At 38.1% G+C, this 22,471-nt stretch overlaps 1 protein-coding gene across 5 annotated transcripts in view; it reads right to left on the reverse strand.

The window, feature by feature from the left end:
- The window catches only part of LRBA (LPS responsive beige-like anchor protein), a 412,475-nt gene that overhangs the window by 36,926 nt on the left and 353,078 nt on the right, over positions 1-22,471 (reverse strand). For 4 of the 5 annotated variants that reach the window (XM_054203497.1, XM_054203494.1, XM_054203495.1 and 1 more), the window contains 3 exons: positions 20,961-21,128; positions 5,872-5,961; positions 2,406-2,598 (listed from right to left, as the gene is read on the reverse strand). In XM_054203497.1, coding sequence (XP_054059472.1) covers positions 2,406-2,598; positions 5,872-5,961; positions 20,961-21,128 — 451 coding nt within the window. The remainder of the gene's footprint in view (positions 1-2,405; positions 2,599-5,871; positions 5,962-20,960; positions 21,129-22,471) is intronic. The other variant, XM_054203496.1, reaches the window with a different exon arrangement.

A 22,471-nucleotide genomic window follows, 5' to 3' on the forward strand; every position in this document is an offset into this window, starting at 1 on the left:
TGTGACAACCATCTGCTGACTGTAGCAAATACTATTTTCCTCTTTACTTTTTAAAGCACTGCTTTGAACAAGTGAAGCACAAAGGACATTTTTTAAAAAAAAGTCAGTTCACGATGCAGACAGGGAAATCTCGTAGTTATCCAGTATTTAAGGATTCATCCATCACCAAGACCCATTTATTTGCAAGTTTGCATAGAAGTTAATATATAATTCTGCAGACCTACATTTCATCTGGGCACCTGGCATACTGGTGAAATGTTTACCTCCTGAATTTTCCTTCAGCGTTAAGAAAAAAGCCTTTTTCTCCCACAGCCTCACTAAAAACAAACAAGCAGACAAGGAAACTTTCCCCCCAAAAAGCCCGCAAGACATTCTTGGAAGCAGAACAAAAAATAATGGCTGAATACTAACGCCTATGATTTTTCTACCTGCTGTCCATAGCTTTATAAAAATTACTATCAATAGAAGGGCTTCGTAAGTAGCTGGGAAGTCAAAGTTCTGCTGCAAGGAAACATTAACACGGAAGAAAACACGAAATCCACATGACAAAATGGAGGCACCCTGGTAGGTACCAGTGCCGTTAGCTGTCAGCAAAGCCACCCAACTCAGATACAAAAGCAGGAATGAGATTTTTAATTACACATGAGTGACAACTGGTCACTTGGCAACTTAACTGTTTTATCATGATGCCTCATTAGTAAAGACAATGCTAAGCTCACAGCAGGAGACATGGAGCGGTAACGATACCTGCCCGCTAATCCTAGTGGATCCCATTTTGGTATAAAATTTGAAGGCAACAATAGTAAAGGCTAGTCTCAGGAGTCCATCCGCAGGTATCTGAAGAGTGGCACTCCATTAAAAGCCTGCAGCTGATCAGTGTGCGCTCAAAGAGGTGGGGTGAGGTGGGGTTTTGTTGTTTTTTTGGTTGGTTGGTTGGCTTTTGTTTGTCTTGAACCATAGGTTTTCTAGAGCTCTTTGTGAAGGCAAGACAACTGTAAAATGCCTCTAAATTAAAAAAAAAAAGTGAGTCAAAAGCACAGCTTACTGTTCTCCCTTTCTGAGGTGAGGGAAAACAAAATCTGAAAGTTTTGTTCAACTCAAAACAGTTGATTACTACTCTCAACAATTGGTTGCGTGCTCACAAATCATCACCCTACGAGGAAATCAAAATCCACTCCTACCATTTAAGAACCTCTTCTTTTCCCATGACTGTTGTATGTCCGCAAAGGCTATTTTTTAAAAGCCTTGAATATTATATGCCCAAGGTCACACATCCAAGGTATGAGAGGATATTGCCATCCTCCTTTCAAACAGACGTCAAGAGCCCTGTAAATAGTTCTTGCTCACAACTTGTTATCTAGACAAGCCTCCCTTGCCCCCTTCCTTCCCACCTTTCTTTTAATCATTTCTTGGGTGGGTGAAATAATACATAGATGTTTCTATGTGTACAATGTTGAGAGGTAATTTGTAAGAATTAGGAAAAAGTGTGGGAGTCATCTGGCTTTTTTCAAAATGTAATCAAGGACCACAGGTCCAGGTTTCTTAGTAGGAATTTCAGCGATGTGTTACTCTGGTGCAACTATCTTCTATTTAAGTTATTTGAGCGGAAGCCCCTTCTCCCCTTTCTTGGAAAGCCTTTGACCAGATTTCCTGCATAGCACTGAAATAAACTACCTTTCACGGCTTAGGCTTGAGACTGTCATAATCAGGGAACAGAGGATGAGGGCCTTTAAGATTAGAGAACATTAGAACAGAAAACAGAACGACTATATTCTCAAGTCCAACACATTTTTTTAAAGGAAAATTAGTTTGTTTGGTTGCTATGCAAATGGGTATGTTGTTTTCCTTTCATATTGACAAATACCTAAGAACCTAATAACTTTGGGATGTTTAAGTTACAGAAGATACAGACTTCCCATATATTTTGTCTTCTAATTCTCGTTGAGTGGCTTTAACATCAGAATATTGTGTTCATAATCAGCTAGAAAAAAAAAAACAAACAGTAGAAAAGGCTTCAGGCAATTTCTACGTGCTTTAAAACTTGTCTTACACGGTTCAAGCTTCCATCTGACTGAAAAACAAATTCAAGAGGAAGAGTGTAACTTTATTACGATCAAATAGGGATATACTGATTTTGTCTTCTTGCATAGTGCCTGGAAAGCAATACGCTGTTGCTACAAACCTTTCGTGTGCCACACACCTTACTACACAATAGTTGAGATTACTTTTTTAAGGAGGAACTAAGTCCACATGCGAAGAGCATGCTGTGTCAATGAACTGGATTTGTTCTTCACATGTTAAATTGCTGCTCTTCTGCAGCAAATTTTCAAAATTTTCAAAAGCAGGCAACAGAAGTACTGCTTGACGGCAGTGGTTTCTTTGGCTACTTACTTTAATTTACTTACCAGGAAGATTATGCCACTTGTTTACAGCAAATAGCCTATTTGCAGTAACTGTGATCACAGCAGGAGTGGCCAGACCAGGCTGGGTGTTGGCTGCTACATGAGTGACAGGGGAGTTGGATGGGAACTTGAGAACCATGATAACGTCCTGTTGAGCTTGGTCTGTGAACATCAACGGACTCTGCAGGAGGAGATACTGTTGAGTGCACACAACAAGAACCCAAATACACAGGAAAAGAAAACATGGGGAGGAAAAAAGAAGACAGGACAAGAGAAGGAAGATTGGATTAAAACATGCAAGATCCAACAGCAGCTGCAGTGAAAAGCAAATGCAGTAATAGGGGACAGGCTTGCGGAAACAACCATTTTAGGTAGAAAAACCTTCATGTACACTATTAACTTGAGCGCCTTGTTGAACGCAGGGTGTCTGTATACAAACTTTGCTACAGATCACAGCAGACTAAACTAAAAGTTTCCAATCACCTATCTCTGCCAAAAGAATTCTCCTGCATATCTGCATATCTGCCAAACTAGGAGGGAACAAAAAAAAAAAAAATTAAAAAAAAAAGTGAGCAAAAGAAATTCCTGCTCCCAGAGATTGTCTCAAGTTGCATTAAATTGGCAGACTGCAATTCTTTACAAGCCAGATGAGAACATGAAAGCACATTAAAATAAACAGATACACACATACACTAGATATATGTTCTGTATATATTTCTGGTGTACAAAAATAAGATTTATGAATGCAAAGTAGAAGACTTCACTGCAAATGTGTTTCAAAGGACAAACGTAATTAAATGCAGTTGTAAAGAATATAAAGTGGACGTGATTACAGACACTATCCTGCATTGTTTCTAGAAATACTGAAGGGAGGGCATGAATCCAGGCTCTCATTTTCAACACAATATTTTTAGGTTTTGGTTTATTAATTTAATAAGTTGAAAAGTTTAATAACTTTTTAACTAAGCTCTCTGACAATACTGCAAATGTAGAAACAAAATATTGAGGACCTTAGATCCACATAGCAGACATACGGAGTAAAAGCAGAACTTGATGGGTCTGTGATTGTGTGGTTTACCTCAGAAAGAGAACTCCATTGAGATGTAGAAACACGGCCATCCCAGTCACCAGTAGCCATATTGCTCTAGTATTTGTAATTTTCTAATAACTGAATTAGAACACTAATGAAGTGTTCTTGGCTATTTTCCACTTGCAATATTTCATTACATATATGTGTATGTAAGCGCATACATTTAATGTATATTTATACAGAACTAATAAAAAAATTAAATACATTTGCATTTTTATTATCACTCCTTTTTAAAAAGTTATTAAGAGTACTTAGAAAAACATATTGCTCTATGAATTCCTATTTACAGTCTTCGCATAAAGGTGTAAATAAAAGCAACTAATAAGCTACCCAGACACCCTTCTGAGCAAGTGGCTAAAAGCCAATCAATATTATGAGTTAATCCTCCCTGGATGCTCATTCAATTAAAGGTGTCAGTAATGCCTCATCTGATGTGGCCTCAATTAAATCCAGCTATCTGATGGTTGAAAACACAAGGGGATACAGCAACAGCAGCAAAACCAGACAAATAGGCAGCCTTCGTGTGACTGCTAATTACTACACCTGGTGTATATTATGGCTTGTGCACTTAACACAGCACGTGGTAGCCTTCAATTCGGCTGTATTCATGCATACATGCACACACACACACACGAAAACAGAGAACTCAGTAAATAGTACAACTAGAAATAATTCAAAATTGTGACAGGAAAAAGATCCTTATTGTATTTCAGCTCCAGGAATATTACTTTTAAAAACACTTAATATAGTGCTATTATAAAATCATGTATTAATAACCATAAAACTGCTCAAAGCCAGTGACGAACTAAAGGGTTTTTTTCTGTGCGTACCTCAGCTCCAAAAAAGCCCAGGAGTTAGAAACAGTTAGCTTCGTAGAATTTAACTTCTTCCGTTACACACTAAATCTTTAGTAATTCACCGTCACAAAAAATATTATGATAAAACCACACAAACTGCTTCCAGGCATCAAATTTATTTATATAACAATGGGTCTGACAAACATGTCAACAATCAGCTTCTCGAGTTCCTCCTCTTCCTGAAACAAATCCCTCTAAATTAGGGCAAGTGCCTAATGCATGGCACCATGACAGATGGACACACGTATGGAGTGTAGCTGTACGATGAGGGCACTTGGGCTTCCCAACATCCCTGTTAAGAGGGCTCTTCTGAGAGACAGAGCCCCGAGGGTTGCACACACAAGTCACTGCAGTGGTCTGCAGCCCTGGGATCCTACGTGGGAGGTCCCACAATCAGCTCTGTCCATCCAGTACGTGGGATCCCAGGGCAGGAGCATACCTACAGCACAGCTACCCACGTGTAGTATGTACTGGCTGCAGAACGGGTGGTGGGGATGGGGGGACGCTCAGCTGAGCAAGTCTCTCATACAACACACGGCATATTTGAGAAAGGCTAGTGGCTCAATTTGACAAGAAAGTGTGCATTTCTTAGACTCCTACGTCACAAGGTTTCTAAGCTACTGTGGAAACATTTCAGACCTTTGTGTAATCTTTCTAAAACCTTTTGCACTTCAGATACATTTTTACTCTAATAACACTAGTCTGCTTGGGTAGGACATACATCCTACAGAACATGCAAGAAGAAACCGCCTCTTTTATATTTCAGTGTAAAATGTTCATCTTAACAATAAGGGAATGTAACCTTCTGAAAAACTTGTGAATTAGCAGACCATTTGCTCCACTTGTCAGAGTATCACTTAACATACTTAGTTCTGGATCTATGACAACACAAATGATATTTTAGACCCAAGGACTGCACACAACATGATATGGAAAGTAATCAGTAATAAAATAATAGTTTGTATAATAAAATTATATTAGACACAGTAGAGGTAAAAGGGAAAGCATGTTAATGCTCGCTGCCTGGATTTTATCACCCTAGCTTTACTGCAAAACACATTTAGTCACATTCTTTGCTATGTAAGTTTCAGCTCATGAATTCCTAGTAATCCTGGGTTTAGGGGAAAACCTATGCCTAGGGGAAAAGACAAGGAAGTTCCACCTCCTAAATCCATGCTTCTTGGGGAATCTGCCAAAGATTAACTAAATTGTCTCCACGATGACGGGCTCTCACCTGTACAGGTATGGTATTAACAAAATCAACTGATGAAGTGTTCTCAGATTACACTGACAAAAAAAGGTCTGTACTAGAAATCAATACAATTGATTTCAGCAATAAATAAAATAATAGTTAAGCACCGCATACACTCCCAGTCCTACAAAATCGTAACTCATCTGCTGTTTTTAATAACACTATTGCACGACCACATAAAAGCAAAGCGAAGTGGCCAGTTCTGTAACCTTAAGATAGCAAAGGAAGTGAACAAAATGGCAGGTCACAAAGAGTTAACGTGGTACTTACCACCTGCATGGCAGAACTTCTTGGAGGATGTGGTTCTATGAGCAGTTGGGAAGGGGTCTGTCCAAAACTTCGTATTTGAGCTTCAACAGCCTGGAAAAGGCACAGGCAGGTTTGCATGTTAAGAGGTGCTAATTACAGGCAATAGAACCATAACTGTCACCTGAAAATGTCATTCCACACTTCTGGCTTGTTTCATGTTGAAAATCAACCCCGTGTGTTCACTGTGGGGCTAAGTGCTTGGCACTGGTACTAAGAATGAGGTAATCATTTTAGTACTGTGGATGCTATTTCCATGAGAAACTCTGCAAAACCTCATCCTGCTCAATGATATTAAACAGAAACCAGCTATTATAATCAGAAACCCTCTTTATTGGCTCCATTTTTCCTTTCTAACACTGGCTTATCCTGTTTGTACCATAACTCAGAACAAAAGTTAATTTTTAAAAAGTTTCTACAGGTATTAAGAGCGTTCTACTTTCTATTTAAACTCCATTGATTCGTTTTACAACAATAATTACAATGAAAGCGATACAAAGCTTTTTTCTTATTTTCATTTTTATTCAAAAAGAGCAACAACTTTAGGATGCATTAAACTACCGACAGCAAGACTAAGATGGAACGCAGCTAAAGGAGAACGTGAAGATATAATGCAACAATTTTTTTAAAAAAGTTTCTCTGTATCTTCAGCAACATGCTTTACCACTTTCTTCACAGGGCATGTATGAAAATACCATCACATGCTTAGTGGTTTCTTAAAAATATTTACTATGAAATGTGTGAACTTATGCCAACTAGTTTTCCATGTTGCCACCTATGGGCCCATTGGCTTAAAGATAAAATCAAGTAGCCAAAATTCAACAAGTTATTTCTTGTCAGGCAGGCCCCTGCCACAGAAATAGGCTAATACTACAGAGAATCTTAAATCATTCATCATAGATTAAATCTCTTTCACAGTGTTTTAAATGGGATACTCAGATGCTAAAACACAAAGCCACGAGCTGCTTCTTAGCTATAGGAACATGATATTTTTCTCTCAGAGATTGTTCTAGTTGATGGTTCAATGTACCTTGAGGCTCCTTACACTTATACTTCCTGTTGTACCAACCATTCAAATTTTTGAGACAATGGAATAACACTTATGTTGATCTTATCCTTACAAACAACTATTTTTACATAATAATAAAGGTTTTACATACATAATAAAGGTTGTTACTAGGACACACAATGTTCTCCTGTTACAGAAATAACAAAACCAAAAGTAGAATGCACCTGAGGCCTTAAGATCATCAAAAATAATCATCCTCTGATAGGAAACATGTCATCCAAAACACTTGACCTTATTACGTTTGGCAGGGCTTTTGAAACAGCTGAACTCACCAGAATAGTTGTGATTACTCTATGGACAGATTCTAACACTCTTGCCCACTCTGGGAAGCACCCTAATCTTCAAAGAACTGGTGAATAAAAAACTTTATCAAAAAGCTGGCTGAAATCTGACATACAAACACTGCGATTCAATGAGTACTTTTTGAGGAACAGCAATACGAGATTCGTGAAACGCTAAAGCTCAGTAAGACCATCAGAGTCCCCCTCCTAGCGATGAGACATGCTACATTAAAATTCAAATCTGGGGTTTTATGACTCGAGATATCAAGGGAATCACAAGGGCATAGAATTTGAGGTCCCTTAAGCCATGAGCATTAACAAAGCAACAGCATACTGGTCAGCAGCTCTACTCTCTCCACAGAAAGCTGTTACTTTTGAAACAACCGGATTAAAAACATTTGCCTACATTTACTTGCAGATTGAGTGGAATATTTTTACTAGCAAATGGGAATTCGGCATTGCATTGAGGGTAGAACCAGAAGAACACAGGAGGAGCAGAATGCAGACAGTCCTGGATGTCGGTTATTCTGTGCTTGTTAAAATCTTCAGGGCAAACCTACAGTCTACAGGATCTACTATTTATTTCCTATAAAATATATAGCCAATATATTATTCAAAATTAATAAAATATTCTTGAAGCACAACCCCCATGCATTTCTTTTTGAGCTGAAAATAGAATAGATAAAATGAGGAAATAATAAGCTTCAGATTTGTTATCTTCTTTGTATATCGACTTATGATCAATATAGAAACCCCCATTCCCAAATAGCCCACATTCAGCATTTAAAGGGAGTCAGAAATTTTTCTTAGCCCTGAAATCTGCTATGTCCTTTAATTCCCAATGCTACCTCCACAAACTATACTCTCTTACATAGCGCCAGTACTAAGAAGGGAAAAATTAAACACAAGGTATCACATGCTGATGCAGAGAGTTTCAAATATATTCACGATAACAGCCGCCCAAACTGATGTAGAACAAAAATCAGATGTTATAATTGCTTTAATCAATGAAAGATCAGCAATCAGAATGCTACTTTCCACAGTCCAGATCTCAGAGGAACTCACAACCTTCCAGGAACATAAAAACTGGAAGAGACACAGTTATTCCACTGCTTACTCACATACACGATGCTCATCATTATCACACTCCTAGACCACACAACAGCAGCAGCGGAACAGCTATTTGTCTCCCACCCACCCTCAGTGCAGAAGAGAATCCCCCTGGGATATTAAAAACAAGTATAAAATATTCTCCTCAACCCGCAAGTAGATAGTCACTGCCTGTTTTCCCATAGTGTTCTGTCAGAACTGATGAAACTGCTGACCAATGGGACAATGATTTTGCCAAAGCCTGCCTTAGAGGACCACAAATTCTCCGTTTTCAGTCTTTAACAGACAGTTTCTACATCAATGTTTACGATCTAGCTTGAGTTTGGGATTTACTGTTCCGGCACAAACAAGTCTTTTAGACTCATTAGGTTCCATCTGGTCCTTCAAAAAAATATAAGAGCCTACATTTCCAGAATTACAACAGCCCCCTGACACAATCTTTCCCTTTTAGCCAACAGAACCGGCAAAAATCTACATTCAGATCGTGTCCTACAACAGCTAACAAGGTTTCATAAAACATCAAAACAGTACATAGAGTAAAGGCACAGATCTTGGTATCTGTATGTCCTCTTTACTGACATCTTCAGAGATTCAAGAGAAACTTGAAAAACTGTTGAGTAAAGGCAACAACACTTGGACAATTACATCTAGACATAGTGGTTAGGCTTCAGCATAAAACTCCTTTGCATTCCTTTTAATTAGCAAGAAAAAAGTAAAGATGCTTCAACATTTCTTAACTGCTACCAAAAGTGTACTAGCAGCCCCAAATGATTCCTTCCTTTTCCTAGATTGTATTCAAAGTCAATCCAGATGTCAACTCCATGTTCTGATGATCACATACAGAAGGATGCAAGATGACCTCCCTCTCTCAGGAGAAACATGTGATGGTGGAGCTAGAATCAATCCCCCTTCTCCCAATTTACATAACAATAGAAAGAGAAATACAGGGCATTTTAGCCACCAGATGTCTCTCAGACTTTTGTTCAACCTGTCAAAGAAAAGCAGCTAGGAGCAAGGATTCTTTTCCTCAGAGAGATAATTAGTATCTCCTTTGAAGAAAACAACCTACCACTTACCTGAGAATATACGGTAAAATGACCATCAATCAAGAAGTCATCAATTCACTTTCTAACAAATTATAGCTCAACTTCTAACTTAATTTTCTTGAAAAATTTATCATTAGCATCAGTTGGTCTTACTAAGAGAGATGGCCAGCTTCTTCTCGTGGCAGAGGAAGGGCATGTGCTCTCACATTGCTGAATCCCTCTGGAGCACACAACCATTTAGTTTATGGTAGGCAGAAATATTTAAAGGCCATATATGACTGGAAAGGAATAACCTTTGTTTGAAAGGGATCTTTAGTTCCACAAACTCTTATCTCTGCAAGCATGCTACATACCATAAAATAAAAGATAATACCATTCAACATTTTGTTTCACTGCTTCTCAAATATCTCAATAAAATAACCTTCTTCCTGTTAATCCTCTACAAAACCAAAACTTTGGTAAGGCCAGAATTGTTCCAGATGCTACAACAAGAAGTAATAAAATGAAACAAGGTAACTAACCCTTTACAATAATCCACACAGTATGCATCTCAAACCACATACTTATATGATAAACGTGGTATTTTGAATGTTAATTAAATTGTAAGTATGAAAGCCTTAAGCAAATTTCACAAGTTAACATTTATCCGATTATCACAACAACCTGTTCCCAAAAGAGTCTCCTGATCACCTCCTCTTTTCTTGGGGGGTGGGAAGGGAAGGGGAACAGGGAAGTACATTAGAAGAGGAAGAGTGAAAAACTTGAAAACTTGGCTTAGCTATAATGTAGCTTTTGGCCACTGCTTACTATGGATATTTTCAGTCTCTGAACTTACCCTCTAATCTAACTGTGAAGAAAGTTAATTCAACAGCATGCAGTACCCACCAAATACGGCTGTAAATTTTTTGGGAAGGAGGGTGATGGGGAGGTTGAACATATGGATGCAGTTAAGGTAAAAACAGATGTTTGTTACTTTTCTTTGCAGCAACACTCAGAAACTAAGTCAAAATTGCTTTTTTTTCATGTTTATGTCTGAAAGAACTATAAAATTAAATATGAGGGAGGGCGGGTGGAGGGGGAACTGCAGTGAGTGTCACAGAGAAAGAATGAAACGGTCTCCAGTTTTGAACTCGAATCCTGAAAAGAAGGCCCATATAGTTAAAAGGCAAGACATACGCCATTTAACTCCAGACTTAAAGACCCTTAAAGAGACTAGCTCAGAGTTGCTTTCATCATGCCTGCCCAGACACAAAACACCAAATTGTCTGAAGAGTCTAACATTACAGCATACCCATGAAAACGCACGACAAGCTACAACCTTACCCTTCGCTGCGAAGAGGCTACTTTCAGTCAACGTGCCTTTTACAGATCTACACTGAAGTCTTTCCAGTTACTTCTCAAATCTGTAAGATTTATTCGCCAAACATTTGAAAACCCAGGTGAAATAACATCATGCATTGTAATACTTATTTCTTTCAGCGTACGTGTTAGGGACAGAAAATGTTATGGGTTCATCCTCCATCTTTCTACCCAGTATTTATGTCCAGAAAATAACAGCCCATGCAAAAATAATTACTTTGGCTCTCTGCCGCTCCTACCTCACTTTTCAATATTCAAAAAGGTTTACACACATGTTCCTCAGTGATTTCTATTGGCTTGAGCGATATGTAATTATGATTACTTGCTTTCCCACTCCTTCCACCCAGATGTTGCTTTACAGCACCAGAGAACGTAGAATATTTGACAGGTTTCCCCTCAGACAGCAAAGTTGAATGGCTTAGCAGCCAACTGACGAGCTCCTTTCCCCATGGGACAGTGATTAAAATCAAGCTCTGATAACAAGTGATCAGAAAACCTCTTCTGACCAGATAGTCACTTACAGTCCTATGCTAAGATTCTTAGTTAAATTCCTCATGGACTACAGAGACACAGATAACGCTAGCCAGAGACCAAGCACGATTCATAACAATTAGATAAAATTGCTGAAAACAGGTTAAAGATTATAGAAGAGAAGCTCTTTGCAGCATCATCTCCCCTTGTTTCATAGCAATCCCCGCTAGATCAAGATTGTGAAAAATGGGCAAAATGCTTTTCTGACACAGGCAATGTATATGCTCGCTGACTGTACACCTGCCCTGGGGATATTGCACTACACTTGACCCAGGGAAAAAATACAGCACTCAAATGTTAGTACCATAAATTCACACACTCACATCCGCTGTTTTAAAAATAAAATGAGCAGCCTAATTTCTTCACGCCGAACCAGAAAAATCTCTCTCTTGTTTCGACTTCACAAATCAACCCCTTTATATTGAATCACTTCAATTTTTTGTTTTATCATTGTACTGTTCACTTATCATACGGGTTTAAAGAAAATTGCCTACACTGGCTTTGAATTCTAACAAATGGCATGGGAGGGAAGGGAGCAAGGAGAGAAGAAATACTAAAGAGAAGATACCACAAGACCAAGAGTTACATACTGTTCTCTAGGTATCATTAAACACGCCTGCAAATTGCTTGTGATATACCCTCTGCTAACCAAGCGGAGTGTAAAAGATGCCCGTTGCAGCCCACTAACGCAGTTACTACTTCAACTCACGTAACACAGGTTTATGGCTTCAGACCTGAAGCATGAGCAGAAATACTGTCAACAACCTGCAGAGGGGGACATTACTAGAGTACGCTGGCAAGTTGGTATGAAGTAGGAAGTGCACAACCTTTGCCTGCTGCAATGCATTAGGGATATGTGTAACAAAACTCAGTATGCCTCATTACACAAGAAAGCAACATAAAAGTGTAGAAATAAAAGCCATCAAATATAAATGAAACACAGGGGTGTTTTTTTCTTCCTTCCTTGTAGCTTCCTTGCAAGAAACACATCTGTTGTATATTTTTTTTTATTATTATTATTATTATTTTCCACCCCTAATTTCAGTTCCTTCTGTCTGCTCAAAATACCACAGTTGTCTGTTTGGAAGTTGGTTACTAGTCTAATCACTCATATTTATTAAATCCAAACTACTATAGATACCTGGAAGGGGGAGGGGTTACCCTACACAGGATTTTTTTTCCTCAAGCTATTTGCGATTCAATATATGAATAATACTTTCTTCTGTTCGCATCACAGGCAAGTGTAGAAGGGAACACAGCACAGGATACCTCCCACCACACCTTTAAAAACAAAACCACTAACCCATTAACTACATTAAGAAATTTTCTGTGAGAATAAAGAAGAAAAGAAGAAAAACGAAGTCTTTTTGTCCAGACAAATCAGTAGGACAATTACATGGCAGTCATTAAAGTAAAACAGGAAGTAATCACGGTTTGTGAGAATACAAATAGATCCCCCTCAGGGCCATGCAAGTTGCTCCAATCTGAATATATACATTCCAGGCATATTAAACAGAGGCATAGCACGGCCTGGCTGCAATCTCCAGTTCATGCAGCTGTCCGTCTACTGCAGCGTAATCCCAGCTGCCAATCTGAAAGAAACCAGTTAGTCAGAGCAGACACAACCAACAGAAACAAATGTCACTCAATAATGTTCAGAGGCACTGGGTTCATGGATAATTTCAAACAGTATCTCTGTCTGGAGCACTGATGTGCTCATTCAAAACACCTAAATCTTTGGCTACTGGAAAGAAGCAGATAAAAACACTAAACTAGAAAAACAGGTCTGGTAATACTTCAAAGAGACTGACAAAATAAAAAGGGAGAACAGTCTAAAAAGAAAGTTAAGATGAATTTAAAGACCCGCATATAAAAATGGATTCAGTACAAGCAAAACCCTAAGCAGCTCTACGCCTGGTTTTAAAAATATAACAGTCTCAATTTTATTTGAGCACCGAAACCAAAATGGCTTCATGTCTCTCTTCACTATGGCAGCTGAAGATTTCAAGAGAGCAACTCATTGCTTTCATTTAATCACATAGAAAGCAGTGGCATTGCAATGTGCAATACCTTGAAACAATTTCTGGCATTATTCATTCACTCCTCTAAGTACCTAAACGTAATCTTTAAAATTTGCTACCTTCACACAGTCTACTTGCTACTTAGCTGGCTCCAAATTTTCTGACATAAAACTTTTTCCTCTGGAAAAAAGCACTCAGTTCCAATCCGTTAGTGTTCCATGGAATTTCTTCAACTTTGATGCCATCTTTACTTATTAAATAAAAAAAACTTCATTAAAAGAAAACTTTTCACTCTGCAGGAGGTTAATACACTGATGTAAAAATCCAATATTTAAAGGTCTTTAAACTGGCACGTGTGATCACCTTTCAGAGTCTGCAACAATTGTGAAACAGAAACACATAACTCATTTTGCTAAGCTAAGAAATAAATTTCTATCAACTAAGTCACAGCTATTACCTGCAAGATCAGACCAGCTCTTGTCAAGGGGTGGGTACAATATTACCTCAGATTCTTCTACTGCAATGAATGAACTTTTTGTTATCACTTTGTAATGTTTACCTGAGCTTTGATTTTTAGACACTACTTGACGAAAAGCACCTTCGGCACGACCTCAAACTTTCTCACTCAAGAAGCAGCTACTGTTCAAATATAACTAATAACGAATATAATACAGTTTGGTAGGTAAATACCACACCATATCCGCAAACACAGTGGGAACATTAACAAGCCAGACACCCAAGGCTGCAATGAGCAAATACAATGAAAACACACCAAACAAAAATTTTTATTTTCCTAACTACTGTGAAAGCCACTACAGATATTGTTTGGACTGCATAAAGAGCCTGCAAATAACTGAAGCATGCTGATGACGCAAAATATAATGAAATTTTTGTAGCCTGTTCACTCGCATATTTGATTCCAGGCTAGATGACTTAGTGTATGATAACCGTAGCTATTATACACTAGTATATCTCATCCTTTCCACATATGGAAAAGAAAAAAAAAAACCAACAGAAATACTTTCTATTCAGAAAAGTTATTTTTGAAGGATTATGAACATCACTTTTTTCCATCCCTTGTTTAACTTTTGATTACTCTTTCTTATTTCATGCCGGCCAACAAATATGTCAGCTATCTCAGACTGACCAGCCAGGCACGAATGAAAATGTAAAGAGCCCAGGGGGTCTCAAGGCCTCTCTGCCTCTGATAGATCCACAAGACAGGTCAAGCAAGAAGAGGTGAGGGAACTGACTGCGCTGAAAATTTCTATCCTTTGAATTTCAATCAGGGGCTGGGGGGGGGGGGGAAAGCACTCGGAGCTGAAGAACTAATTTACATGAGTTACCTCCTTCCAAAAAGCTTTACTACCTCCAGACAAAGCAGTTGTTTGATTTTTATTTTTTTAATCCTTATACATCAGGCATCTCAGTCCTACTTTAATGAACTCTAAAATATCATTCTTTTTCCTGCAGGATAGAGAGGCAGAAGCACCAGCTAAGATTAGAAACTATCCTGTAACGAAGAACAAAAGAGAACACTTGGGTCAAACATTTTTCTGGATCGAAACCTAGATGAATACTTTTATGTCTGTTTCTAAGAACTGTAGTAAATACGTAGGTTAAGACAAAGGGCAATAAACTCCCATTTGTCATGTCAAACTCTGGGATGAATGGAATCAAAGAAGGGCCACAAATACCAGATATCACAGCAAACACGTGCTTATGCTCATTTTGCCTGTTTACTCCACCACCACAGAGAGGTCACAGTGTGAGCCGAGATGTGAGAATTAATAGGTAAATGATACGAACTGGTCACAGGAATGGCGCTCCTGTTCTTTTAACGCTCCTTTTACCAGAAGCAAACACTCATCTTTTCACGGGAAAGCCCTGATGCCCAGACAAGCAGATTTCACACAGTAGTGGTACCTGCCCGCCCACAACAGCATCGGAGGCCCTGGCTTCGCGACGCGATTCTGCTCTGCACACCTTCCCAGCAAAAAAAACAGGGCACCAGTTTGGTTGCAGTTGACAAGTGCACCTCTCATTAGCGGTGAAATCAGTGGGCTTCCTTTAAATATATTCTTAATTCTGGTTCCGTATAAGGGAATAACACAGATTTGCAATCCAAACTAGACCAATCCTTAACACTTATTTGGCTTTTCACACTGTGCTGTACAACGTCAAGCATGCCATCTGTGCAACACACTTCTGGCCAGAGAGGATTCAGAGATTGTTTCTACAGTACTTTGAATTTTGCCTGCGTGAATTCATTACTTACTGAATTCAGCACATCTAAATTTACTGCTCTGTGACAGTATTTTATAATCACTTTATCCCGCTTTTTAAAACTCATCGCAGCCACAACAAAGACTGTTGCCCAACCTGCTAAAAACAGACTGATCGTTTTCCCAACTATTTAGTAAATGTTAACTATGCTATAAATACAAATCGTGTTTATACTTTGTGAAAGATTCACTGCTGTCAGAGTTCTCCAGCTGAGTTAGAGCTGAAATATGCTATTAACTCCCACCATGAACGCAGCTAAAAGAGAGGCCAAAAATGCTTTCTCTGGGATAAGATATCAGATCTGCTACTGCTGTCATGGAACTGGGGTCATGTAAACTAAACATCCTTGTAACTTCTTTTGGAAAGCACAGAAGTCTCTCAAACTGTAAATATTTAAAAATAAAATTAGACTCATAAGAGATAGGTCTAAGATGCATAAAACTTACCCAGAGATATTAATCTCGGGCAACATTTAAAAGCTATTACCCATAAAATAATTTATCCCATATGCCTTAAAACTGAAAATAAAAGAATTATTTCCTCTCTTTATATAATCAGAAGTGGCACATTCAAATAACATACCAAATGCTATGTCCAAGCTGATTCTTCACAATTTTTGAAACTCCTCTGTTCATATGGAAATAAAACACAACAGTAGAAAGAAAGGTGCCGATAGAATGGAGAAAGCTGTGCTTCCTAATGTTAAACAGACTACCTTCATGTAACAAAAAGGCACCTTCTCTTCAAAGGAAGAAGCACAAAACAACTGAATCTTCTAAGGCTGAAAGCAAATCACTTAATCAAAGTATGCGGGGTATTAACTGGATGGGACATCTTCTCGTATTTTTGGAACCATTATTGCTAATTTTCAAATCATCAGTCTTCCTTAATTACTGCCTACAAAGATCATATCAGATGATATTTTTAAAATTATTTGAAAAATATAGTTAGATGCTTTTGGATAAGCACAGTACAAAATTTAGTACGCTTCTTGAGGTTCAGGGGTTCCTGTAGTAAATCAATGACATATTCTCCAAGTAATATTTTGCCCTCCTGCTGTTAACTTCATCTGTTTTCTTTATGCTTATCCAGTATTTACGTTAGCTATGTAGGGGTATCAGAGAAGAAATGGAACTCCGAGTGCATCCCAGATTCTTGATCATCCTTTGTTACACTATGTTAGAGACAATAGGAATTTCTGTTCTTCTGATCAAAACACTAATGGAATACGCACAAATCAGTCCAAGATACGAATTATTTTCTACGGATTGTGCTTTGCTTTTTAATCAGTTGCTTGTCTGAATGGCTTAGATCTAAGTCTACTTTTTTTTCTTTTTTTTTCCATTCTTGGACAGCCATTGCGAAAAGAGAGCAGAATTTGTGATAAGAAGGTCCTGTGAATTCTCTCCAGCACGGTTGGATGACATTTATCTATGCTCCTGTGACTCCTTGCCTCTTCCATACAGGCAACAAAAAAGCCCTTCCGTGGCAGATCTTGTGACTGGGAGTTCCACAGATCAAAACATCGTGTTTAAGAATGAGTCAACAGAAGGTAATCATATAGCACACCTCTGCTGGCAAATACCATATTTTCCACCAGAAAGAGATGTGATATTTACTGCTTGTCAACTGAGCAGCAACCTCCCTCTGCAGTTGTAACCTCCTTTAGCAAGACACACAAGTACAAGGATCCGAGTCAATGACAATGCTCCTAAAATGGCTCAAGGAAAGAAGAGGAGGATGAAGGCATGGTCTCTGCAGGGACGAGCAGTGCAGAGATATGCCAGCAGCTATACAGGATCTCTTGCTCTGCTTCTCCTGGTTGCAGTTCCCTTCCCCCACTGGCTGTGGCTCAGACCCTGCTCCCTTGATCTACTCCCCTCCTCCTGAGATTTGCCTTTGAATTATGCAAGCTTTGCACTCCCCAGGGTTTATCTGCCAAAAGGTAGCATGTGGCCCATGGTTTGCATTTTAGTTTAAAATTTTCTATTATGGCAGTCAGGTCCTTTCAAAATACTTTACTTCCTTTATTCCCATAGGCAGAAAGAATGGCAGGAAAAAATTGTTCACAGGAGTATGAGAGGATGTAAAAGTTCTACATTTTCAGTTTAAAAAAAAAGAAAGGTGGAATATGGTTTTAATCAAGTAGTTTTCCTTCCTAGACGAGTGCTTCCTTCTTGTAATATATATAACCTGACTGCCTATAAAAATAAAGGTGCCAGTTGGAGCCATTTAGGAGACCTAAGGAAATTCTGCATTAACCTAAACCCCTCCACTCCGCAGTTCCTTCCACTATTATTCTGTGTGTGGCCTCTCCTGATGAGTTAGGTCACCTATATCCATACATATATCTGTGAAGATACTTCAGAAACATGTGCATCAGAGGCTTCTCATTACCGATGCGGTCCAGACTTAGCATAGGCCATCTACGTGGAGAAACTGCCCTGGTTTAAGCATATGCTATTACTTCCATATGATACCTAAAAGCTTCAGTAACTTGCAATTCTCACAGTATACAGAAGATTCTCCTTATTTTAGGTTGGAAAATAAAAATATACTCTCTGCTACAACTGTCAAGGTTTAAAGACCCAAACCCTGAACCTTATCGAGAGGGGAAAGCCAAACGCATCCTCTTTGAAACCAAGAAATCAAGAGTAAAATTTCTGGTTTAATAGTTGCCTAATAAACAGATACTAAATCTGAGGTGTCCTGCCTGCCTAAAAATACTGTTAATCGTCCAGATCAGAAACTCATTTGGCCTCTAACCAGGAATTTGGTGGAGAAAAGAAGTAATATTTCCTGCCAAGCTGACTGAAGGAGAAAAATAAATGCTGATTGAAGCTGCTCAGCAGTACAGAACGTTAGCGCGGGTCCTCAGGGAGATGGATTAGTAAGCAGGAAGAAGGTGAGGCTGTCAAAGGTGCATGATAAATTCATTTAGCACATGGATATAGAATGAGTATGCACATAGATATACACACAAACAGATTTTTTATTACTTTCATCTCTACTCATAAGTAAAAACAGAATAACTCACCATTGGTGATGATAGTCGTTAAATCTCTGCACTGTCAATATCATATCAGAGCTGATCATATGGACCATTTCAAATTATATACACACATTTGCATCATACAAAATTATGCTTTACAAAATAGACGTAAATAGCAAGGGATACCTAATGAAAGAGGAATGTTTTTACTGTTTTACTGACCTGCTTAAAAATACTAAATAAAAATATTCCATTGGACCAATCTTCAAGTAACTCAGAACGGAAGTGCCCCAAGATACCATTCATTCTGCTGCCTGCATTCATCAGCATGTATTTTTGACACCATCAGTAGCATTTCAAAATTCTGCTGCTGCTAAGCTACTCCATTATTACCAACTCAACAACACTGCTATCTATTCTCCCTCTCCTTTTTTCATTTTTATACGCCACTCACTTCAGGGAGCATAGAACAATCCAAAAATAAGAAACATTGTAGTGAAGTACAATAAAAACACAACAAATTCCAAAGATTTGGTAACAAAATAGATTAATGTATTTATAGAAGTACGAAGTGAATGCCTCTCTAACTGAGATGATCCACACTTCCTGACAGATTTGTAACTTCCCTGGTCTTAAATTACTTTTCTTCAGGCTACAACACAAGTGGAACAAATCACAGTTAAACTGATAATAGAACTATTCTAGAAAAATTAAAAACTACATAAAAACTGTGTGTGGCAGACTGCTCTTTTGATTAGTATTCAATTATGAGTTTCATAAACAATAGTTCAACAATGGTTCATTTAATACCAAAATTAAGAACAAACTGCACACAATGCCTAGTCTATTTTTCAGCTCATGCTTAAGCCTAGCACTTCAAGAGTATAATAAATACTCTTACAAGGAAGAATATTTCCTTGTCCGTGTAGAGTGGACAAACATTACCAATGAAATGAAAACATGCCAGGTGAACATCTAGTACTATTGGGTCATAACTGTTTCAAACTCAGATGAGGACATTTTTCTTAAAAGCCAAGTATCTCTTCTCTTAGCTCAATTAAATGTATTTATGTGCAACATCTATATTTAAGCTCAAAGCAGTCCAAGATGCAATCTGCAGACTGACGGCAACCCATGTAATGACAACATCCAGCCATCACTCTTGGGACTTAAGCCAGTTTTTGTGTACCCCTACATGCCCTGCACACCCCCCAACCCTTCCCACTGCACCCACAAGCCAGCTACAACCCATAATGTTGATGTGACTTTCTCTACAGGGGCTGTCATGGTGCCCCAAACAGTCAGATGGCCAGTACATACAGAGAAAAAAAAAAAGTCTTATTTAAAATAATAATTGCTTATCTCAGACTTTCTTTCAATAAGCAATAAATAACAAATACTTCAACCAGGATTAGCCCAGAATTCTAGTGAACCTCAAACCTAATATTTGTAAGGAGAAATGTCTTCCTTCTTGTTTTCTTTCAGGTTACACAAATATTCCCTGTTGGTATACACCTAGCCACCCTTTTAAATAAAATTTTTGGTAGCATTCATGTTACTTTGTTCTCAGAGACTCGGAATATTTAAAACAAAGTACCAGTTACATTTATTCTATAATTAATATACTTTCAGCTATACTTGATACCAATATATTGCCTGAACAGAGGATGTAATCCAATCAAAAATCTGTTTTAAACACCCGCCATGCCTCCCCTTTTTTAAAAAATACAGCTGTTTAGATGGAGGAGGGAGGAGCCTTTAAGCCCACAGTGTCCTAAGGGATACTTTAGCAAATAGATTTTTCTGAACGATCCTGCGTCTGAGTGAGACTACTGATCTTTCCAATGTTTAAATATTTATTTTTGCGTATGAAAAATATAGGACAAGTTATTATTAACTTGATAGCAAGCCAAATAAAAATAATGGAAGCGACAAAACTATGGTGTTTGACGTGTACTACGTATGCAGAATTGTATTAAAAGGAAGTTGTTAAAACTGCAAAAGTAAATTCAAAAGCGCAAGCCTAATCAAGGTGGCTCACTGTCTTCTGCCATTAAGATCCAGTATTAGTGAACAAAATGACTGCCCTCGGCAACCGAAGCAATCCTTGAACATTTAGTTTTATATTGCCACCCAGGTTGTGCTGAATCCAGGTGCACGAAGTTTAAGAACAACTTGCATGCTTGTTCTCTTAATTTTGCACGCTGTGACGACTCGTTCGGGCACCTTGCGTTTGACTGGCCTGTAGCCAAACCACAAGAGAACACAAAGATTTGAACAACGTGGAGTCTTTACACTTTCAACACCGCAGCGGTTAACAAAGATTTTTCCTTTCCTATATTTAAAGTACAGACTTACCTCTCTCAATACGGGATCCGTTATTGAACTTAAATTAACAGCTCCTTCATAAGTCAAATAGTAGAATACGTTCAGGGACCTAACAGCCTCTGGCCCTTGCTGTTTGTAGCCAAAAATCAGGTCAATCCACTGGTGAAGCTGGCAGGAAACAAACTCACTTTCTAATGCCTGTAAAAAAAACACACACAAAATATATAAATTTGAGTTTGCCAGAAAATATATGAACTTGAGTTTGTCATCACTTAGTGGTAGTCGGAGCATTTTTTGAAGAGTGCACAAAATTACCTTAAAAAGTCTAAGTAGAGAATTGATAATAGCATTTTAGACATTCTACCCAAAAGAAAGGTGGGTCCTGCGATAGACGCCAGTGTTTCATGCCCTGCTCTACTTCCCGCTGACCAGAAGACCTGGCTTTTTCACCTATAATAGCGGGAATAACAGAAAAAGCAGTTCTGCATTTATGGACAGCCGGGCTATGTGTTTATGAACTCTCAAGATGAAATTGTGCTTTTCTGTGTGATCTGCATGGCGAATAATAAGAGCATGATAATCTGATTCTGACAGACAGAGAAGATTGATAGACTCGGAGAAACTGAACTAACTAGGGATGTTAGGGTAGAAATTATTTAACGTGCTGGAATATCAACTTGCTATGAATTTTGTGCATTTCTTGTATATAACTCTTATACAACCTATACAGAAACAGTACTATGCTGAATGATTAAGCCACTTTTCTGAAGATGTTATCCAGTTACAACCCAATCCCCAAGACAAAAGCATCCAAACAATAATGAATCTCTCCATAACGGTATTAGATGCAGTACAAATACAGTAAAAGATAACTTAAAAGTCATTGTCATCTAAAGAGTTAATTCATCTAGATTCAATCACTAGCAGAATTTGCTTTCTCTGTTTTATACAGAGGATCTAATGTATTTCTTATTCGAATGAGCAAATGAAACAACATAACAAAGTCTGATACCCTCTCCATCTAACCAAACAAATGGCATTTTCCTTGTAAAGGAAATTCCTAATTTTGAGCGGAGGAAGTTAAAATTAATCTGAAAACCGAGGAAATCACTCTGCAATTTGCACACAAAAATGATGGGTTTGTTTCATTAACCGATGCCTGAAAACAACATTTAAATTGACACATAAAAACAGCAATTGTCTTAATTTGTGTGGTGCACTCCACACAAAAGCCCTAAATATGTTCAAATTAGAGCAAGCTGCTTGATTGTCACTGCAGTCTCATGTCATATTAATGCATGACAAACATTAAACCATACACTTAAATGGCAATTTATATCATTTAAATGTTTACTGCCACACCAGATCATCACTCATTTAAATGTGACTTTCTGACAGCTAATTTCAGTTAATTTTCCTCGATTCACTTAATTAGAACTTTCAATCAAGAAAAGACCTGTACATATCTTCAACATAATATCATTCTTTTTTTATTATTATTTTTATCAGGAATCCCAGCTAAGGAATTGTTGAAAGCATTC

This window comes from Rissa tridactyla, chromosome 5, assembly GCF_028500815.1.
Source record: "Rissa tridactyla isolate bRisTri1 chromosome 5, bRisTri1.patW.cur.20221130, whole genome shotgun sequence".
Taxonomy (NCBI): Eukaryota; Metazoa; Chordata; class Aves; order Charadriiformes; family Laridae; genus Rissa; species Rissa tridactyla.